The sequence below is a fragment of the Schistocerca serialis genome, chromosome 1 (genome assembly GCF_023864345.2).
Source record: "Schistocerca serialis cubense isolate TAMUIC-IGC-003099 chromosome 1, iqSchSeri2.2, whole genome shotgun sequence".
Lineage (NCBI taxonomy): Eukaryota > Metazoa > Arthropoda > Insecta > Orthoptera > Acrididae > Schistocerca > Schistocerca serialis.
In genome coordinates this window covers 694,222,256-694,245,523 of record NC_064638.1, presented here as the reverse complement: position 1 = coordinate 694,245,523, position 23,268 = coordinate 694,222,256, and the positions used below count along the sequence as shown (strand labels likewise).

The following is a 23,268-nucleotide window of genomic DNA, read 5'->3' as shown; positions in this document are numbered from 1 at the left end:
GCGGCCTCTGGAGCAGCTGATTAACGACTCGCAGCTAATACCGCAGGCCCGCCGCCGCCGCCTGCTTCTGCAAACTTCGTCGGGGGGCCGGTCTCCGCCAACTTCTACAGCCCACTAGGCGTCAAAACTACGCTAAATTCCCCCGAAACCGCCTGAGGTCTTATTTTTATGATCACAACACAGCGTCAACATCGTATTTTTCGCAACTCTGTATGTTCAGTACCTGCTGTCGGTCTTGCTAAAGCCTACCTTTGTCTACGTGCAGATGTTTCCCTTTTCCCCGCACATTCCGTTATAAAGTTGTAACACAGCATTCCATCGAGACAGTACAAAGTAGAGCAGCACGTTTTGTATTATCGACAAATAGGAGAGAGAGTGCCATGGACCTGATACAGTATTTGGGGTGGATATCATTAAAACAAAGGCGTTTCTCGTTGCGGCGGGATCTTCACACGAAATTTCAATCACTAACTTTCTCCTCCGAACACGAAAATATTTTGTTGACCCCGACCTACATAGATAGAAATGATCATCAAAATACATGGAAATATATAGGTGTTCGTTTTTTCCGCGCTCTGTTCTAGAGTGCAATAATAGAAAATTAGTGTGGTTCGATGAAGCCTCTGCCAGGCACTTAAGTGTGATTTACGGAGCAGCGATGTAGGTGTATAGATGTAGATGTAGGCCGCGCTTGTTTGCTCGCTTCGAGGCTGTTGTGTACGTCATGGCAAGTATGATGGGTGGGGGCAGGGAGGGGGGGGAAGTTTCCCCCAGCACACAGATCGTAGGAAAAACTTTCCTAGTCCTCCTAAATGGGTTTTGGGCGGAACACAGCGGATTATAAGGTCTAAAAGTCGCATTCGCTCTGCGGCGGAGGCGGTGTTTCCTTAGTGTGTTTTAGGAGTCGAGAGAAACTGATCCTTCTTGATCAACCGAGTTATATCTCACAGTACAGAACACTGAGAGAATCTTGAAGCGCTTTCACGGATTTGGAGTTCTTCTGGTCTTCTAGGCGAGTGTTGCCTTTCAGCGAGTGTGCAGCTGCTTAGTAGACGGAAATAAATTAGATCATGGAGCCGAGTAGCTAGCTGGAGACTGCTATTCAGCGAGCGAAATGAACTTGGCAATATTTTCATTGAACTCAGTAAGCTATATTTGTTTCATTGGAAAACTGAGGTTCATGTTTTTGTTTAACTTTTTCGCTTATTGAAGTCAAGTGTATTCCTCTTTTATTATGTGGATACTGTCGGTGGAAAGCATTACGGTGAGTGGGAAGCGGTGTACAAATCCCAAGCGATGCACGTATTCTGGCCCAGCCGACACGTCTCGGTAAATTTCTGAAAGTGCTCGGATTGATGAAGGTCGTTGCTTCAGTTCGGGCCGTCGTCAGCGATTGCAGTCTCAATTCTCCTTACTTTGATTTTCTCTCCTTCCAGATAAACAATGCTATGATTTCATTGGAAACACCACAGCCAATTCCTTTCCTCATCCATAACATTCTTGACTTAGTTGTCGATGGGAAGTAAACCCACTTTTAGCTACGTTCCCTCCTTATTTTCGTAACAGAAATCATTTCTCAAGCTACTGATTGGACTTGATTTGAACGATGCTATTCAGGAACAATACTAACATCTCTATGTTTCGACTGTTTACTGTGGTGTATAGGTCACACGTAGATGGTACCCACACACACTATATAGAAAGACACCCCACTAAACAACGAAATCTGATGTCACGTGACTATCTGATTTTCTACCCCTAGGCTGATTACCTTGCGCACCGACAAGAAGCATTCATTGCTGTGGTCGACAATAATAGGGCAGCTCAGAACCACTTTGGAATAACCTGTCCCTGAGGTTTCACATTTCAAACACGGTGTAACACCTTTCAGTTTGCAATGTCCGCGTACCTGCTCGGTAAATCTCGCTGGGAAACGAAACGTACTTGGAGTTGTGGAGTACGAACGTTTGTAAGTTTGGGAGCACACGGTTCCGCACCTGTTCTGTCTGCGTTCTAGCGTGTGAGGATTTATCCATAGTATCCGGTAGGACACTGCATTTCGCGTGGGCATCCACAGTGGTGCAGCCGCAGCTGCCGCAACAGGTGCGCACGCCGCGGGGCAGTTTTTCCAACGCCCGGTCACGGTCACGTAGCCGCGTCTACAGCAGCTGTTCGAGCGCCAGTTAATAATGTTACGAACACACTATACCTAGCTAATAAAAATACAGAAAATAAAATATTAATTTATCTGACACAAGATCTATTCATACTCTTGTTCATCGTGCTTCTTTCCAGCATTACTTTTCAAATGATTAATTTTATCCCTGCATTTTCTTAACTCCACTATATTTTAAAGAAGCTAAAATAACTGTAAAATCAAACTTTAAAATAAGTAACTAAAATGTAATTTTAAAGATAGCTGGTTTAATGCTTACTATTTTATTTTAAATTAAACAAATTGTAGGTTATAAACTTCAGCCTTATCCCCTAAAGAATAAAGAAGCCAGTATTTCCACTTAAAAAATTTAAATAAAAACTAATGAACTTTAAGAATAAATTTTTTCTTAATTAGCTAGATCTCTAACAAAACAATTAATATTTCTGTTCTACAGTTAAGTTAATAATAATTATGATAAATTAATTATGAATTTCATTGTAAATCAACCTAAATCGAGATAAGTAAATAAATACTAAAATTTCGATACATGCTGTTATAAAAAGCACGTTAAACCAAAATATTTTAATAAATACCTTACTAATAAGCCATGGTATATTCTACAAAATATAATAAAACAGAAATCTATTAAAATTACACCTATTAAATAATAACGGAACAAATAATTAGTATATTATAATTTATAACCAATGTAACGTAATTTGCAAAGAACAGTTATCAGTGTAACTGAAATACTACACTAATAAATTATATCTTTAAGCTCCAGTACATCTAATATGTTACAATTTAAGTAACATGAAACTACCTTATCAAAAACCTTTAAGTAGAATAATAAACAAGAAGAGTGACGGGTGATGTATACACACTTCACGTGTAATGTCAGTCAAATCAGCTAAATTAAATTACTATAGATGCACCTATATTATCAGTTTTTCACAATAAAATCCGTTATACACGAAAATCTATTGTAAGCCATCCTCCTCTTTGTCATGAGCTGCACCTCAACCAAAAGTATTCAATGATAAAGGTTCACAAAAATTTTTATGTTTCTAAAATTGGTAATGTTGCTCGGCTGCCTTCTTCTTCTTCTGCATCAAATTATTGCAGTCTGCATGTGTCTTTTTGTAACATGTACAAGTACGATCTTGAGTTACTGTTCTTTTAAGTAACTGTCATTTTCGTTTTGCCACAAAATTACTAACTGATTTTTTTGGCGCATTAGCGCTGTGAAAATAAAATGAGAACTAAAAATTTAGAATTCAGTTGCCCAAAAAATTATTTTTGTGACTGGGTTCAAAATGGCTCTGAGCACTATGGGACTTAACTTCTGAGGTCATCAGTCCCCTAGAACATAAAACTACTTAAACCTAACTAACACACACACATTCATGCCCGAGGCAGGATTCCAACCTACGAACGTAGCGGTCGCGCGGTTCCAGACTATAGTGCCTAGAACCACTCGGCCACCCCGGCTTTGTGACTGGGTCCACAACATTTATGTAACTACTGAATGCAATCATTTCCCTTATGGCTGTTGAAAATATTAATTACTACGATTTTTATTTCTACATTTCGTCATTTTCAATTATATTGGGCCGCGCGAGGTATCCGCGTGGACTAAGGTGCCTTGTCACGGTCCGCGCAGCTTCCCCCGTCGGAAGTTCGAGTCCTCCCTCAGGCACGGGTGTGTGTGCTGTCCTTAGCGTAAGTTAGCTTAAGTAGTGGGTAAGCTTTGGGACCGATGATCTCAGCTGTTTGATCCCATAAGACCTTATCACAAATTTCCAAATTTCAAGCATGTTGAAAGTGAACATTGTTTCAATATGAAACACGCTGGCATTAAAAATAAGGTTACACAGTGTCAAAACTGAAATATAAGTAGTACTCACGTGGACTGATAAAGACTACTATGTAACGTTAAGTCGTGACATGCTGCAACATAGTTTCCAGCAGTCTAAATGGTTCAAATAGCTCTGAGCACTATGAGACTCAACTGCTGAGGTCATAAGTCCCCTAGAACTTAGAACTACTTAAACCTAACTAACCTAAGGGCAACACACACATCCATGCCCGAGGCAGGATTCGAACCTGCGACCGTAGTGGTCGCGCTGTTCCAGACTGTAGCGCCAGAACCGCTCGGCCACCAGCGGCCGGCTCCAGCAGTCTGTTGGAATATATTAGTTGCACTTCCACACACTATGTGAGCAGAAGCCATGTGGAGAATACAAAAATAACAATGCAATAACACAGAAACAAACTTTATCCATAATAAAAAAAACAGCTTGAGCAGCCAACGTGATTGTTGGATTACAACATCCTTAAAATAAGATCAGGGCAAGGAGTGTGAGCTTGACAGTAGAAAGAGATACAGGTGAGGCCAGGGGGACCTACGAAAAACACTAAAAATAACTTCTCAGTTTTTGATGAGACGAATGTGTATTTTATTTAATGAATTGTTACATCTCTAACTACTACAGGCACTCGATGTACTGTACTATTCTTAAATGCTATAACACAAATTCGCATTAACATCTAATTTTAATTTTATACAAATTCCACGACCCCTTATAAAAACAGATACCGCCTCATATCTTGATAATTTACACATGTGATAAGTCCGTATACACACAGGTTAACCGGGAGAGGCTATCATATGGCTTTTCGGATGGTTATCCTCAATGGAAGAATGTGCACAATGTATGTATAGGAAAGTCAAAGGATAAACATAGGTAAAACTATACATTCAAATCAAAAATAGTTACTGTATAAAGTTGTATACGTAAATACATGTACATATGGTAAAAAATGATACATCATGTCTATAAGTGAAGTGACTTGTCTAGTCACAGTAAACGAACCTTTAAACTTCTTTCTTAATAGGATCCACTTGTAAAGGAAAGGAGGTAAAGAGCTAATGAATATTTAAAAATTTTGAGGCAGTTTAAACTTTCGTGCTTTTATTTTCTGAATGAATCTTGATATTGAGAATTGACACCACAATTCTTCTTATAGCACTGAAATCAAAGTCATAAACTGAATAAACAGTTAATTTCTGCAAATGAATCCCCTGTGCACCCGTTCCCCATCTTGTGGACTCAGACAGTGACAAAGATAACTCTTATAATGAAACAAAATAATTCGTGCACCAGGGGCGTACAATGGTACATACAAGTAGCTGAATCCACGCCGGAGCGGCTAAACCGTGGCCATAGGTAAAGATAGTCCGCGAATTACGGAATTATGAAATACATGTTCACAATCAATAACCAGTATTTCGAAGTGATCTTTATTGAGACAATGTAAATGCAAGGGTGGTGTCTGCCAAAAGATAAGCATACGACTTGTGCACAGTCAGTTACCAATATTTCAAAGGGATCTTTATTGAGACGAATACAAATGCAAGGATGGTGCCAACCAAAAGATAAGCATACTACAAGGTCGAAAATTAAAGACAGAAAATGCGTAACCACGTGTCACCAAAACGAAAATCTTGCGAAATCCTACAACTACGAAAAGTAATTGAAAACCATATTGAGAATGGATACCTTAAAATGGAAAGAACGAACAGCCGCGACGAGAACGTCCATGTAGGCTGGGACCCTTCCTGACGTACTGATCAGTCGCTAACCACTCTACAATTTGCGAAAATCATCTAATCTAAATACTGCAACATTAACACGTCTACAATGTGACTTCAATCCTAGAACAAGTAGACGAAATGATCAAAAGCCTCTCGAGAAAGATGATAAACATAATGGAGATTTTCATCTCCACAGTTCTCAGCGCAGGTGGTCGGGATTAGTTCATCTTGATCTTACGGTTGCTCAGTGAGTGTCTAATCACAAAGTCAACATAATCTCCTCTAAACAATCTAACAGAAACGCAAGTATTTTGCTGTCCAAAGAGTTTCCTGCTTTAAGAATGTTGATACTGACACTGTGCCTTTACTTCAGCAAGTATTTGGTCTGGTGAAGGTTGACAGAGTACTATGACAGTATTTAAAGTTAGTGAGGTCAATGTTTTTGTAGTTTATGCAGCCAACGAAGCAGCCATCTTTCATCGACTATGAGTAAATAACACAACACGGTGAAACTATTTTCAGGAACGCCGATACATATGGAAGGTACACGCCAAAAGGAAACCTTGCAAGGCTACACTTTACTCTTCCGGTATGTATTGGAAGGCGGCAGGCGACTATGAGTTTATGCGCTGACATCAATCACTTTAGCTAGTAAACTCTCCACTCGAATACCTGTCCCATGCATCTGCTAAACTGATTTTGCCTTTTAACTGTATTTGTTGTTTATAGCATGCATTAGAGGTTACTACAGTTATCAGAATCTAAATGAACATGAATGCGGAGACAGTGGTAATCAAATGGTGGCACTGACCTTATTTTTGTCAATTGTTGATGGGTGAATAACATATCAGCATGGGCTTGATCATTTATAAAAGTTATGGCACAAGTTTAATTGGGCCAAAATAAATGTTAACAATGATGACGAAAATAAACTTGATCTGATGGTAACACAAACATGCAACGAGCAGTTGACAACCCTATGTGGTGGCTGGTTGGCAAAGGCTAAGATTTGTCTGTTTGAACTACGTATGGGTAATGCAATGTGAAATTATCTGACGTTGAACAGATCTCGATGGATTTGTTCCACACAGAAATTATACTACGTTGATGCAAATGGCAACAAGCCAGAGCAGCAGTATGGTACCCCTTTTCTTGATGTGTGGTACTGTCTCAGGTGATAGTCATGGATCAAGCGTCTGCAGAGCACTGTGTGCGGCGCCTGTAATTCCTTATCGCGGGCGCGAAATATGCAAAGTCGCGGCCAGCGATCTGTTCGTAAGTCACAATAAAAATTGCAGTTACTCTCTAATAGAGCCCTGAAATCTCGGCAGATTCCAGAGTGTGGCACTCCCGCTATACCCGCAGCTCGTGGTTTCGGGGTAGCGTTCTCGCTTCCCGAGCACGAGTTCGATTCCCAGCGGGGTCAGGGATTTTCACCTACCCCGCGATTCTCGCGATGACTGGGCGTTGTTGTGTCACATTCCTCATCATCGTTCACCCCCATTACGCTCGGAGGAAGGCAACGGCAAACCCCCTCCATTAGGACCTTGCGTAGAATGGCGGTGCGGTCTCCCGCATCGTTTCTCTACGATCTGTCAACTGAGAGTGAGGCAGTACTTTTCTCAGCGTTGTACGTATATATATATATATATATATATATATATATATATATATATATATGTGTGTGTGTGTGTGTGTGTGTGTGTGTGTAGCGTGGTCAGAAAATGTCTGAGTCGCTTGTACGGATGTTGCAGGGCAGGATGTACTAGGACATAAGTGTTAATAAAAAAATTCATTTCATTGCACCGTTTCCGAGTTATTTAGCATTTAAGTTGTCCAATCAGGTCAACACATGCAAATTGAAGTTTCAGGTAACCAAACGCAGCACTAGTTGGGAATGGGCAACACCGTCTGTGGCAGGCCGCTTGCATGTGACCGCGCGACGCCCCGATTGACTAATTTCAGTGCTAAATATCTCGTAAATGGCGCAGTGTATCGAATTTGTTTCTTAACATTTACGTCTCAACACGATCTGTCCTGCACCCTGCAACATCTCTACATGCTTTTTGTCCGCAGGTCGTGGTCTAGAGGCTAGCGTTTCTGCCTCTGAATCACAGGTTCTCGGGTTCGATTCCCGGCCGGGTTGGGAATTTTCTCTGCCCGGGCACTGGGTGTTTGTGTTGGCCTCATCATTTCATCATAATCATCATCATTCGTGACAGTAGGTAGATCGGTTGAAAAAATTGTACTAGGTAAAAATTGGGACTTTGTACGCGCTGATGACCGAGCAGTTGAGCGCCCCATAAACCAGCCATCATCATCATCATCCCTACAATCGTTTCAGATATTTTTTGACCACCACATATACAGGGTGAGGCCTTTAAAACTGTTCGTCGGAATATTTGGCGAAATACGTATCGGATTTAAAAAAAAAAGTTGTAATAAATGCTGTTCAACTCGAAGAGGGACTTTACTCGACCCCCCTTGCACCACCCCCCGAGGGCGGGTAGGCGGGAGTGGTGTTTGGTGACTTGGAAATCTTATATGGGAACCCCGATTTTTTATTGCAGATTTGGATTCCCCGTGAAAAAATATGTACCTTTTGTATGAAGCATTTCTTTCGTTTAAAGATAGATGGCGCTGTAATCGGCAAACATGGAAATGAGGTGACAGTTGTTGCAAAACTGTACTATCTCAAACAAATGCACTTCCGATTAGTACAATCGAAGTACTTTTTTTGATATTTTTGATAATGCTATCATGTGACACCTCCCACAATCGAATGAAGCACAGACTCTGATCATGCGCTCAGACTGCGGTCAGACTGTGCATAATACTGTATTTCAATGATTCGGACTATCCAAATCTCGTCACAATTGTTCCACGACGTTAACGACTGCAGAGGGAGTTGGTATCATTGCCGGGTACTTTGAGGCTATTAGAAATGTTGACGAAGTTCGTCAAAGTTATGCTAATCTGTTGCCCGATAGGAATGTTACCTCTGCAATGACATTTCGCCGTAACGTCCACCTTTTTACTGAAACGGGAAGCGTTAAACCTAAAGAAAGACTCCGACCGCGGCCTGTGACAACAGAAAATAACACTAGCTGTAGTCTAAGAATGTATTGCGAGGGGTTCAAAAATGGCTCTGAGCACTATGGGACTTAACATCTGAGGTCATCAGTCCCTAGAACTTACAACTACTAGAACCTAACTATCCTAAGGCCATCACACACTTCCATGTGCGAGGCAGGATTCGAACCTGCGACCGTTGCAGCTGCGTGGTTCCGGACAGAAGCGCCTAGAACCGCTCAGCCCACGCAGCCGGCCATTGCGAGGGGGTAGACGGTGCAACATGATAGCATTTTCCCAAATACCAAATAATGTACTTTTATTTTCCTAATCCGATGTATACTTTTTGTGAGATACTACCGGTTTGGAACAGCTATCACTCCATTTTCACGTGTGCCGATTACAACGCCATCTATTATGAAAGGAAGGAAATGTTTCGTACAAAAGTTATATATTTTTTCAAGGAAAATCCAAAACGTCGATAAAAAATAGGGGTCCTATTTAGGATTTAAAAGTCACCTCCCCCACTCCCCTCCACCTCCCGTCACCAGGGGTGGTGCAGAAAGATCGAGTGTCATGCTAACGGACGTCCGAGGTGAACAACGTTTGTTATCACATCCTTTTAATCTAATGTTTATTTTGCCAAATATTCCGACAAACATTTTAAATGCCTGACCCTGTGTATACAGGGTGATTCAAAACTCGTATTACAGGTTTCTAGGAACTGTAAAGGGAAATTGGTGGATGAAGTTTTGACAAAGAACCCATGTCCATAAATGTATCGTTTGGACGCAAAATCAGTTTGAGGGTCACATCATTTTCAAATCTCCCACTTCTTACAATGCACACAGCGGAAACAATGAGCTCTGACCTGCATGTTGTAGGGACACATGGTATGATCAATGTTTCAAGTGCTTTCCTCTAGTACGTGATGAAGGACGTCCTCTTCAGCCTCGAGAGTGCAGCACGTCCGTGGAACACCACAGCCAACTCTTCTAGTTTCGAACCTACCAATTTCTCGCAGCCGTTGTTGTAGTCGGATGAAGGCGTTATGTGATGTCGTAACTACAAGAGGGGCGGGGCGTCCTCTTCTCAACTTGAGTGCGTACTTGGAGTAGGAGATTTGTAAATGACCCAATCTTCAAACTTATTTTATATCAAAACGGTACATTTTCGGACATGCGTTCCTTATCAAAAGTTCATCTTCTAAGTGCCTGTATAGGAATTTTGAATCACTCAGAATATCCGAACAGATACTAAGGAATTTTGAATCACTCAGAATATCCGAACAGGTACTAACATGGGTCACGCAGTTTGGGTTCGAATGGGCTAGGGAGCAGTAAGCTGTTAGATGACGAATGCTCCTCCTTCTCCTGCGCTTGGCTGTTCGTAGCTGGTGTAGCAGAGTGTCGGTGTGTGCTGCAGATAATCCGAGACATGCGGCGGCCGTCGACGCACTACATCACACAGGGGCGGCTGCGCTTCCGGTTCGCGCAGGTGCTGGTCAACGCCATCGCGCTGCTCGCCATCGCCGGGGGACTCGCCGCCTACTTCAAAGGTGAGACCGCCCGAGCAAGTGCAAACATTACCGCCACTGCCATCAGCTACTTATATTGCAGCTACATATTTAAATGTTCCTATAATTATTTTCGCAACATGTATGTCCAAATAAAGCAGCACCATATTGTCAAATTAAAATAGAAAAAGAACGAACGTATCGATCGACATCTAACGATCTCCCGCTGGGAGGCCATCTGCGGGAGACTTCTTCAGAGATAAAAGTCGTTATGTAAACTAAACTTGTGTCTGGACATCTGTTTTTCGATATTAATTACTAGCTCTGAATGTCCGGGGGGGGGGGGGGGGGGGAGTGGATGTATTTTCTTCCTCAGCAGTATAAACCAGACGAAGTAATGATGTTGGACGCTAGAGTCCGGAGCGAAGTCCTAACTCGTCCCAAAAGTGTTCCAGGTTGGTACTCGGGGCAAGCTAGTCCATTCAAGAATGTTATTGGCCACAAACTACTGTCCCACACATACTGTTGTGTGACAGTTGCATTCTCATTCTGATACAATCATCGTCTCCGAACGTTTCCTTTACTGTACGCAGTAGAAAGCGCTGTACAGTGGCTCGTATCCTTCCGCTTTTAGGGCAGTAATGAGACCACACCCTAACCACGAAAAACATCACCATACCGCAACATCACCTGCTTCGTACTTCACTGTTGGTGCTATACAGAGTGGCAGGTAGTGTTATCCACACACTCGGCAAGCGCAAAACCTTCCCTTCTACTGCCATAGAACATAGCGCACAGAATCTCCCGTTTCCAGTCATCCATTGTCCTATGTCGTCGCTCTTTACACTGCCTCAAGCGTCACTAAGAATTGACTACAGAAATCTGTGGCTTATGATCATCGTATTTTATTTTTCATTTATCTCATTAACAGTAGAGAGTAACCCATCGCCTTGATATGTAAAGTGGGTCGGATGCATCTAAAACTAGCAGCAAAGACTTCTTATTATTACAGTTTTATTGACATAGGTTGTTAATGCTTTTTAAATAATATTAAGAACATAATATACAAAAAAATTTCTAAGGTTACAGAAAATTAAATGCTTAACAATTGTTAAAATGATTCTATATAATTTATTTCTACCTAGTTGAGGAGAATATAAATTATATAATGCAAATATCGAAGATAAGAAAATAGAAAAATAAAAAATATAATACAATAAGTGTGGTGAAAGTAAGATACAATATGTAGAGGGAAGTTGTGTCCTATATTTGGATGTGTAATACAGTCCAAGTAGCTTGTTGACTGATAGTAGCCTACTTCTACCTATTTCAGGTGAGAATATCTCGGTAGTACCTCGAGCTATTCTCATATGAAATGGTTTGTGCTTATGTATGTTTACTGTGTTTGTGTGTATTGATATATTACTTGGAGCGTTCCATGTCAGGACACAAAATGATATTCAGTAGTTTGTTTGTCTTGTTGTTGGTAGTTGTGGTGTAGTCTGTGTGATACCTTACGTATATACACCCGGTATTATAAAGATTAAGTACTGTTGAGCATTTGATACACGGAATACATTAATTTTAGCTTTACGTGAAGAATACACTTATGGTTGTAAATTTGTTACTAGATACAGAATGTAGTTCATAGCTACTTGGATGCAGTAATCCTTTAATAACTTAATACATTACATTTGTAGCTTTATAAATAGTTTATACGATTCATTGATTGTAGCTTTACATAAAGAAGAGAATATACTTCTGTCTGCACGCAATAGGACGAATAATACATTACTGCCTGTGTACGGAATGTATCCTTGGGTAGGAGGAGCCTCGGAATAAAAGTTTTTTGAGCCTTCTTCTCCCAAGCGACGTTACCATATTACTAGAGACTTAGTAGGGGGTGTCGGTGGTTGTTTGTTTAGTGATTGTTACTGCCTGTTGTGTTGTTTTTAACTCTGTTGTGGCGTGCAGTACCATCTGTTGTTGGTTTGGGTCTCTTACGTGTTGATCCCTTCTGAGTCATTTTCACTTAGTGTGTTGGTTCCTTCCTCGGCTTCGGAATGTGTGGTCGTGCTTGCGCTTGTCTACGCCTCCTTCCATGTGGGTTTTGGAGCATGTGCTTTCGTGTCATGAGTTCGATGAAATATCGGCTACACTATTTATTGTGTTCCAGTCAACGGGATTACGCATTATTCTGGCAATGCCACTGTCGTTGTGTATAGTCTCGCGCGTGCTAGTGTGTTGCATAGCACTGTCTCAGTTTTTCTGCAAATTCATATTTCATTGTTAGTTAGTTCCATGCGGTTTAAGTGTACCGGGCACCTCCCATGGCTTGTCAGCAAATGGACCATCCCCCGGCTTGAGTCGACACGTTTTAGTTGTAATCTTTCGCGCTCGTCAGGAAAGAAAGAGTGTACTCGGCGACCCTTGTCGGATGCCTCCCACCCTCTCTGCCTTGTTTGAACCCACCATTGTTTCATTTGTATCTTGTTTATACTGCTGGTATCTGTAATTTCATTGACTTTATAGAGACTGTCCCTCTTAAGCCAGTAAAGAGCAGCTCAATAACCTATTGTTAGGTCCCCGTCACAACGCAAAGTGCCTCCAGCGCTGTGGTGCTGAAGGCTCTGCTCATTCTCCGGAGCGCACTACGTTCACCCCGTCTTGCATTTGTCTTGTTAGTCTGCATATTCAGCCTGTAAGCCCAAACACTTGTGCGAACATGCGATGGATTCAAATATCGCAATGTGGTAGGTCCTTATCGTCTTAATAGGTTACTTGTACTGAGTTCAGTTGAGTCTTGGTAGTTCGTGCATAATTTTGAAGGCTTTGTCACGACCGTTGAAAATCTGTTTTTAAAGATACAGTCCTAGATAACGCGTGACTTGCTTCCTCTGTGGGCTAGTATTTTTTACTTTTAGAATTGGGTCCCTCTTTAGTGTTCCACTGAGCAGTAAATATACAGTATTTCTCAGAGCTATTTTAATTTATTTTCTTTGCACCAATTGTTCATTTCCTGAAACAGTTTCGTGCCTTCTGTCTCTAGTGCTGATACCACTACGAGCAGGTAGTCTGTAAACATCCCTTTGTTATTCTCTTGACAAAATTGCGTGTAGCAGCCCTCCACCCCGTCACTCTGCCTCTAAAGTAGTCGAGGAGGCTATTGGAAGCTCCTAGCCGCATTTCTCTTAACTTGGCGAAGAGGGACGACCACCATTGGTTGTCAAAAGCCTCGGCTATGTCGATTAGTATGGCGGCCACATATTTGTCGCTGATACTATCTGTTTCTGTTAGTGCTTGGTTGACGGCGTCTTCTACTGACCTACCTTCCCTAAAGCCAAATTGATGGGGCGTTAGGCCGAGGAGACGTCTACGCGATTGTAAGCGGTCAAACAGAGCCTTTCCTGTATATTGGCGAGAGTGTTTAAAAGGCAGATTGCTCGGTACGTTTTGGGGTCTGTTGGTTCTTTGTCTTTTCATTTTCTGATTATTAGTACATTTAGCAGTTTTCCAGATGTTTGGAATTGTGCCTGTTGGTAGTGCTTCGTTGAACATGTTAGAAAGAAAAGGTGTGACTTGTGTTATTGTTCGTTTTAACATTTCTGAAATCATTTTACCCAGGCGGGGTGTTTTTCGATTTTGAAGCCTGATGACTACCGTCGCTACTTCTTGTGAGAATGGTATGATTTCACTGTCAGTGATGTATCGTTGCCTCATGCTCTCCCTTAAGTCAGCGTGGTGTCACTCGTCTTGAGTGGGGTCGTCATTAGGGAGGAGCCTGTTCAGGAGATATTCTGCGGTGCTTCTCCATCCTCTGGTCATTGTGCCGTCAGCTTGTTTTAGTGTTGACAGAATTGTCGGTGTCTTAAGTCACTGTTTCTGTCTTGAATGATTGCCCCAAGATGTTACGTAGCTGGGTTTTGACGAAATTGGTCCAGTATTCTTCCCCTGTTGTCTTCTGTTGTTTTTTGGTATTTCTGTTTAGCATCACGATACAGGTCGAGTCTCAGTCCCGTGAATCATTTCTTAATCTTACCCATTCTGTCGACCACAGTTGTTTCTGTCCCATCCAGATTTGCCTGCGGCATAGCTGCTTCGTGTGCTCTTGCGTTTTATAATCTATACTGCCTTGAACAATGTGTGGCGACAACGCCTCAACAATGTGTAGAACTATTTGCCAGTCGGCTCTTGCTATGAATGCTGTTCAGGGTCCACATAATGTGTATTGACATATCTGTCTCTGGTTATGGCGATTACGTTGTGGTCACTGTGTGTGGCGCTATCTGATACCTACCGTGTGTTGACTAGTGGAAGAGGTTTTGCGTTCCCTAGAGAAAGATCTATGCTACTTACGCCACCGACGTCTCCGCGGTTGATAGGTGGCTGTCCCTCCCTATTGAGTATAAAGAGGTTGCACTCATTTACATTTACCACGTCATGCACTAATTATTCTCTCTCGTCAGTACCATCTGAGTTCGTCAACGGGGATTCTGCGTTGATATCTGTTTGAATGAGGAGCCTTTCTCTTTCTGAGTGTCGTGCAATGTCTTTTATTTTACCTAAGAAAGCTTCTATATCACACAAGTACTGACCGTATGTGGACCACATGAGCCATACATCCTGTCCGTCTGTTATTTCTGCTGTGGCGATGTGTTCAGAGCGAATCTGGTTGAACTGTGTTACTATGAGGTTTTTATTAACTAATACTACCCCGGCTTTTGCGTTTGGTGTTCCTGCTATTATGATGTAATGTAAGGAGTGCCCAGGATTCTTCAAGCCTCACAGAAATGGTTCCTGAATGCAGGCGATGTCTGCTTTTGTTTCATCTAAGAGTCTGCATAGTTCCATATTTACGAGGGTACTACCCTGGCAATTCAGATGTATTACCTTCAGAAGGGGTATCTAGTAAAGGGAAAACACTTGGGTGTGGTTTGTTTAAAACTCAGAAACATACGTCCATGTGCCCTCACGAACTCCTTGTATACCTTCCCTAGGCTTATGCCCTCTCGCCTTGGCGCCCGCACCTCCCCTAAAAGCTTACATAATTCTTTGGGTTTGTCGCCGGCCGAAGTGGCCGCGCGGTTCTGGCGCTGCAGTCTGGAACCGCGAGACCGCTACGGTCGCAGGTTCGAATCCTGCCTCGGGCATGGATGTGTGTGATGTCCTTAGGTTAGTTAGGTTTAACTAGTTCTAAGTTCTAGGGGACTAATGACCTCAGCAGTTGAGTCCCATAGTGCTCAGAGCCATTTGAACCCATTCTTTGGGTTTCTTTGGGAGATTTTCAACTATTAGGATCACTCTGTCAGTCTGTTCTGTAGTTGGGAAGCAGATTTTATCCCAGTTTTCATACTTATTCGTGTTACATACATAGTGAAGAGCAGTTTGAAATATATCCTTTTTTCTAGTCTGCTAAGCCAGAGGTTAGCTTCTAAGTTGCCGTAGTTTACTTGGTTAATTGTGTTTATCTAGGGGTTGGTGTTCTTTACTATTCATTTGTTGCTCCGATTTCGAGTAATTTTGTAGTGTAGCATGTTTTCCCTGCTTTATGGTTTCTGGTAGTGTAGAGTTTCATGGGTTTTCGCTGAGCGTCTCCCCTGATAGAAAAAAAATCGTTCAGATGGCTCTGAGCACTATGGGACTTAACATCTGAGGTCATCAGTCCCCTAGAACTTAGAACTACTTAAACCTAACTAACCTAAGGACATCACACACATCCATGCCCGAGGCAGGATTCGAACCTGCGACCGTAGCGGTCGCGCGGTTCCAGGCTGAAGCGCCTAGAACCGCTCTGCCACACTGGCCGGCCCCTTGATAGAGACTCGTTGTTTTGATCTCTACCTGGTACTTGTTCAAGAAAGTTGACTGTTTTATATCTGTTTCTGGGGTGATTGTGTCTGGTATTGTGCCGGTGCAGGACGTGTCTTTCCGTTCAGCTTCCTTACTGCTTTGTTTTTCATGGTAACTGTGTGTGCCACCCCCGTAGACAAAGCTAACCGGTGTAATATAGGATCTACATTTGGCTGTATCATATTCTACTTGTGCGGGTAGTGTGCTGTTGTCTCTGTATGTGTCGCCCTTGGTGTTGCATTTCTTGTGAACTCTGTGACATCTACATTCTCAGGATGTTGAAGGATGTCGTTGCATTTGTCTGTACTATCTCGTAGTATTTCGTCTCCCAGTTCGCCAAGGAGACGAGCCTGGAACACGGCCCAATCAAACATGTGATGTTTCAGGTGCCTAGTCAATTCATATTCAGCTGTACTGTATAGCCACATATCATCTATATAGTGGGCAGTGCTGAAGTTCCTAAATTGTATTGTCTCCCAGAACTGAGGCATAACGTTTGTATGAATATCTGCGTTTGGGGGTTGTAATAACCCCATGCGTTGCCTCCAGGTAACGGCTGGCAGCCAGCCTCTCGTCCTAGTCGACGGCGATTTGTACCTTTGCCAGTTTGCGTTATTAGTTATCTCTGTTCCTGTGTGTGTTGGGGGGGGTGGGTTTCTGACAGTTATGGTTGCACTCTTTATTAATGGACGTTGTCCAGAATATCGTACTCATCTACATCTACGTGATTACTCTGCTATTAACAAAAAAGTGCCTGGCAGGGAGTTCAATGAACCACCTTCATGCTGTCTCTCTACCGTTCCACTCTCGAACGGCATGCGGGGAAAACGAGCACTTAAATTTTTCGAAAAACGCCTGTGTTTTAATGATTGCTACTCCAATTCACGTATCACGTCTGTGACACTATCTCCCCTATTTCGCAATAATACAAAACTAGCTGCCCTTCTTTGTACTTTTTCGATGTCATCCGTCAGTCCCGCCTGATGCGGATCCCACACCGCACTGAAGTACTCCAGAATAGGGCGGACAAGCGTAGTGTAAGCAGTCTCTATGGTAGACCTGTTGCACCTTCTAAGTGTTCTGCCAAGGAATCGCTGTCTTTGGTTTGCTCTATCCACAATATTATCTATGTGATCATTCAATTTAGGTTATTTGTAATTGTACTCGGTGGTCTCCGTTTGTCTTTCGTAGAGCCGTTTATATGTAGAACAGTCTGTCCCCCTGCTTTATCGCATGTTCTGTTTCATTGTAACCCACGTTCTGTTTCACTGTAGCCCGTTAACTTCTTAAACACAGTCACTGTGTTACCTGAACCGCTGGCAGCAATTTGGAACTCACAAGTGATTCCTTCTGAAGATTTCATGCAATATGTTACAACAACCCTCCGCAATGCTGGGGATGGTCACTACATGAGGTCTTCCCGGTCTTGGTTCTAGGTGTGGTTGTTCCTTCGCTTTTCAAATTCACAACCACATCACCAGCAGTAGACAGGGTAGCTCTGGAAAGGCTGAAATGCCGCTAATGTTTTTTTTTATGTAGGTGATATCCAGTCCAAGTTCGAAGCCACTGTGGTCTCCTACCAGACCCATTCTGTGTTATTGCTTTTCTGCTGATAACACAGTAGTCCCCTCTTCCTTTTCCACTGGTGAGTCCGCTTTTTGCGACATTTAGTGATCGATTCCGCATTACATAGGAATGTCCGGATACTTTTTATCAGATACCTTATATTCTGTTTTTAATTCACTTTAAGCCACACATTAGCCTTATATTGGTTGCTAATACTATATCGAGAGTTGTCAAGCTTCTGTGCGTCTCAGCTGAAAGCTTTTTTTATTTCTATCGCAAAACTTAACTAAGTTGCGGGGGATAACCAGTTAACATGTACAAGCCGCTACGTCTTGTCAGCGTGTATGTTACTCTCATTTCGCTCTCTCTTCTAATGAGTATCTACTGACAAGGAGTGTGTCCGGGAAAACGTTTCAGACAGCAAAATCATAATTAGGGTAGACACAGTTAGTCTAGGGTAATGTTCTTAAAATTCTTGTAATTCAGTAGAAGTTTCATACCAATTCCATCGGAAACTAGGAGCCTCCCAGAAAAGAAATTCATATTATGCAGTAGAAGATTCATGAAAATTCCATCGCAAACTAAGAGCATCACAAAAACGAAATTTCTGTAGAGAGACGAACTGAACAATATACACTCCTGGAAATGGAAAAAAGAACACATTGACACCGGTGTGTCAGACCCACCATACTTGCTCCGGACACTGCGAGAGGGCTGTACAAGCAATGATCACACGCACGGCACAGCGGACACACCAGGAACCGCGGTGTTGGCCATCGAATGGCACTAGCTGCGCAGCATTTGTGCACCGCCGCCTTCAGTGTCAGCCAGTTTGCCGTGGCATACGGAGCTCCATCGCAGTCTTTAACACTGGTAGCATGCCGCGACAGCGTGGACGTGAACCGTATGTGCAGTTGACGGACTTTGAGCGAGGGCGTATAGTGGGCATGCGGGAGGCCGGGTGGACGTACCACCGAATTGCTCAACACGTGGGGCGTGAGGTCTCCACGGTACATCGATGTTGTCGCCAGTGGTCGGCGGAAGGTGCACGTGCCCGTCGACCTGGGACCGGACCGCAGCGACGCACGGATGCACGCCAAGACCGTAGGATCCTACGCAGTGCCGTAGGGGACGGCACCGCCACTTCCCAGCAAATTAGGGACACTGTTGCTCCTGGGGTATCGGCGAGGACCATTCGCAACCGTCTCCATGAAGCTGGGCTACGGTCCCGCACACCATTAGGCCGTCTTTCGCTCACGCCCCAACATCGTGCAGCCCGCCTCCAGTGGTGTCGCGACAGGCGTGAATGGAGGGACGAATGGAGACGTGTCGTCTTCAGCGATGAGAGTCGCTTCTGCCTTGGTGCCAGTGATGGTCGTATGCGTGTTTGGCGCATTCGAGAAAGCATATTCAAATGAAATCAGTTTCCTGCAACAATTGCAACTGCTTTTAGAATTAAATGTTTAAGTTATTAATTCTGCCAATGTAAATACTAATATTGTAGGTAAATTCTTACAAAGAAGAAAACAGCAACCAGCCACTATTAACACTGCTATTTATTTAGGTAAATAGCGCCGTTACCGGTTTCGAACCTGCAAGTTCATCATCAGACGGCTGTTCACATGATTTTCAAGATACACTTTACATTATCGTCCGTTTCCGATTTTTATTATTCCACTGTGCCGAAGTATTTTTGGTGTGCTGTTGCTGTCGAAAATTCCGCGCGATTTTATTGCGAAGTTGCAGGACTGCATTTTCCGTATATTCCTAAATATATCCAGCACTTACGTAACTTGTATACCACCATATTGTGCAAAGCACCACACATCCACACACACCAAAAAGAATTTGCCACATGTGAACTTATCACAGAGATCCTGCAACTTCGCAACAAAATCGCGCGGAATTTTCGACGGCAACAACACACCAAAAATACTTCGCCACAGTGGAGTAATGGACGATAATGTAAAATGTATCTTGAAAATCATGTGAACAGCCGTCTCATGATGAACTTGCCAGTTCGAAACCGGTAACGGCGCTATTTACCTAAATAAATAGCAGTGTTAATAGTGGCTGGTTGCTATTTTCTTCTTTGTAAGAATTAACCTACATTAATTGTACACAGCCACGGTCTCACCATGTCAGTTTTAGACAAAATAGCAATGTAAATACTATTACGTACTATTCCTTTAAATCTATTCACTAGAGGGAAGCACAAAATAGTCCTTACGCTCAAGACTTTTCTTTTGTATCTTTACATTATCTATAATTCCTGTTTCGCTTGCTGTATCCATTAAGATTTCAGAATGTTTGATTCAGAAAACTTTTACATTGGCGCAGAAGTTGTACAGCTTGTCACTGTTTCGTGGAGGTCTCTTCGGAAGGTCGCGGTAGCGAATTCGCGGAGACGAGAAGAAGAAATACTCAGAAAACGACCCGCTCTTCAAAGCGCCACGTATCTAGACATACTTCGCTCTTCAGAAGCTTGTTAACATGAGAAGATGCCGAAATGGAAAACAGGAAAAACAGTAAGAGAGCGGTTCAAAGCTGCGTTCAGCCATAAAGATCTAGTTTTCCGATGTGACTATATCGGTTAAGGCAAATTCGGGACAGTTCCTTTGAGAAGAGTACGGTCGATTTCCTTCCCGAAGCTCAGTTCTAGTTTCTGCTGCATCTCTAATAACCTTGTTGTCTACGGGAAATTAAATATTAATCTTCCCTCCGGGTAACGTACTGTGGAACCGCGCTGGTTCAATTAAAGCTAAGTGACATCGTTGAAGAAACGTTTCAGATACTCAGATAATTATCTGTCACTTAACACTTACGCGCAAAAAATTTCCAACCATAATAAAGTGAAAACAGAAAGTGAGGAAGATTACAGTTTATCGTCCCGTCTACAGCGCGGTCATTAGAGACGGAGTACATGCTCGGGTTACGAACGGATTGGGAAGGAAATCGCCCGTGCCCTTTTCAAAGAAACCGCCCTGGCATATCCTGGAGAGAGTTAGGAAACCAGGGAAAACCTACGCCCGTATGATCGAACGGGGACTTGAACCGTCGTCCTCCCGAATACGAGTCCAGTACGCTAAGCACTGTGACATATCTTTAGATAAATGAAATTCGAAGGATGTTTCCGCTTTCCAGCTGTTCTGAACGACAACTGGTCCGCGAGAAAGATGTCTTTCGGCAAACTTTCCAGACACACAAATTTTCAAAATTTACGTATCCGAAAATGTATAGCGTCACTGTCGGGTACGTGATAATCCCTTTTGTTCCCAAAAGAGAGTGGATAGCTACTTGAATATGTCCAATGCTGTGCTGTTGGCATCTCCACTCAGAGCTCTCCGTAAGCTATCCTCATTGTTTCTGCGGTGCTGGTCACGTTTCCTAGTGGGAGTGGGAAATCAATCTCCTCGTCATGTTCGTTGTTTTCCTAATGTCACAGAGCTGTTTTCCCTCTGGAGAAAGTCATCTGCGGTCAGGTCAGGTGATCTGGTCTGTTCTATAGTGTCCTCGTACTGGCGCCACCCAATGCTATGCTTGACATTTTTTTAGGTTAAGAATAGTGTTGAGGTCGCTACCTAACTCGTGCTTACAGGATGCGCAATAATCCTATCAAAACATTTCTCCTCTCAGTGCATTCACTTACAGAAATGTTAGTAGCCTGCTTTTTCAAAATACTTTTGGAAACACAATATAAGCACTCATGTTAACGTGATCACCTCCTACGTTCGATGCCGACAGGCAATAAACAGAAAGCAGGTAGCAGAAGTAGCAATGGAGGGTATGTAAAGCGTGTCTGGGGGGCGCGGTACACAGTGCAATCGTTGTCGTAAGGCAGAAACGGAGCGTCCAAATTGTGTTTCGGATCAAGAGTGGAAGCATTTCCGAAACGGTTAAGTTCGTAAACTGTTCGCGTGCCGCAGTGGTTGAAGTACAACGTGCATGACAAAATAACGCTATCCAAAACCGGCGCCGAAACAACTATGGCGAACCAAGGTCCATAGATGACAGTGGGGAACGACGCCTGCGGAGAAGTGTATGGGCGAAGAGACGTGCAGCTGTTGAGCATCTGACCCCCAGATGAACCAACGACCTTTCAGCGAACATTGCTACGTATGGGCTTGTGCAGCACGCGTGTGGTTGATGCACCCATGCTGACTGCTGCTCATCAGCGACGAAGCTCTGGAATTTGCACACCAGTACCGCAACTGGACGTCACTGAGTGGCGACTGGCGGTCTTTTCAGATGAATCACTTTTTATTCTCCGTCAGACAGATGGCAATTGTCGTGTAAGACCCAACAACAATCGTCGGAATGGTCCAGGCCAGGATAGCGAGCGTTATGGTCTAACGAGTGTTTTCGTGGCATTCCTTTGGTGGTCTCGTCATTCTGAAAGGCATAGTGGATCAACCCAGGTATGCATCTATCCATGGGGATCGTGTCCATACTACACTGTTTGTGTTTCTTCATCACGATGTCACACAGTTCGCAGTGTACGTATTCTGTTCGAAGAGCACCAGGATGAGTTTGTCGTACTGGCCTGGCCATTAACCCCAGTGCCAACCCCCCCTCCGACCCATTGGACCTTGGATCTAAAACTAATCTAAAATCTGTAAGACTACTTCGATTCGGATCTTTGCGCCATGTATCCTAAACCGTGAAACCTAGCACATCTGGCCACTTTACAGGAGTCGACGTGGTTTCCCATCCCTATCTGAGCCCTCCAGAACCTCAGTTACTCTCTTCTTGCTCGCCCGCGCTGCAAAAGTTGTTTATTAAGTATGTTTACAGGTGGTCACATCAATGTACCAGGTGATCAAAAAGTCAGTATAAATTTGAAAACTGAATAAATCATAGAATAATGTAGACAGAGAGCTACAAATTGACACTCATGCTTGGAATGACATGGAGTTTAATTAGAACCAAAAAAATACAAACGTTCAAAATATGTCCGACAGATGGCGCTTCATCTGGTCAGGATAGCAATAATTAGCATAACAAAGTAAGACAAAGCAAAAATGACGGTCTTTACAGGAAATGCTCAATATGTCCACCATCATTCCTCAACAATAGCTGTAGTCGAGGAATAATGTTGTGAACAGCACTGTAAAGCATGTCCGGAGTTACGGTGAGGCATTGGCGTCGGATGTTGTCTTTCAGCATCCCTAGGGATGTCGGTCGATCACGATACACTTGCGACTTCAGGTAACCCTAAAACCAATAATCGCACGAACTGAGGTCTGGTGACCTGGGAGGGCAAGCATGACGAAAGTGGCGGCTGAGCACACGATCATCACCAAACGACGCGCGCAAGAGATCTTTCACGCGTCTAGCAATATGTGGTGTTTTTTTTTTTTTTTTTTTTTGTTCTAATAAAACCCCATGTCATTCCAAGCATGTGTGTCAATTTTCACCTCTCTATCTACATTATTTCGTGGTTTATTAAGTTTTCAATTTTATACTGACTTTTTGATCACCCGGTATATACATCATGCGTTTCGGTTC

At 43.0% G+C, this 23,268-nt stretch overlaps 1 protein-coding gene across 1 annotated transcript in view; it reads left to right on the top strand.

Annotated features, from left to right (window-relative positions):
- The window catches only part of LOC126425882 (atrial natriuretic peptide-converting enzyme-like), a 338,406-nt gene that overhangs the window by 19,406 nt on the left and 295,732 nt on the right, over positions 1-23,268 (top strand). The window contains 1 exon segment of the mRNA XM_050088318.1: positions 10,254-10,386. Coding sequence (XP_049944275.1) covers positions 10,254-10,386 — 133 coding nt within the window.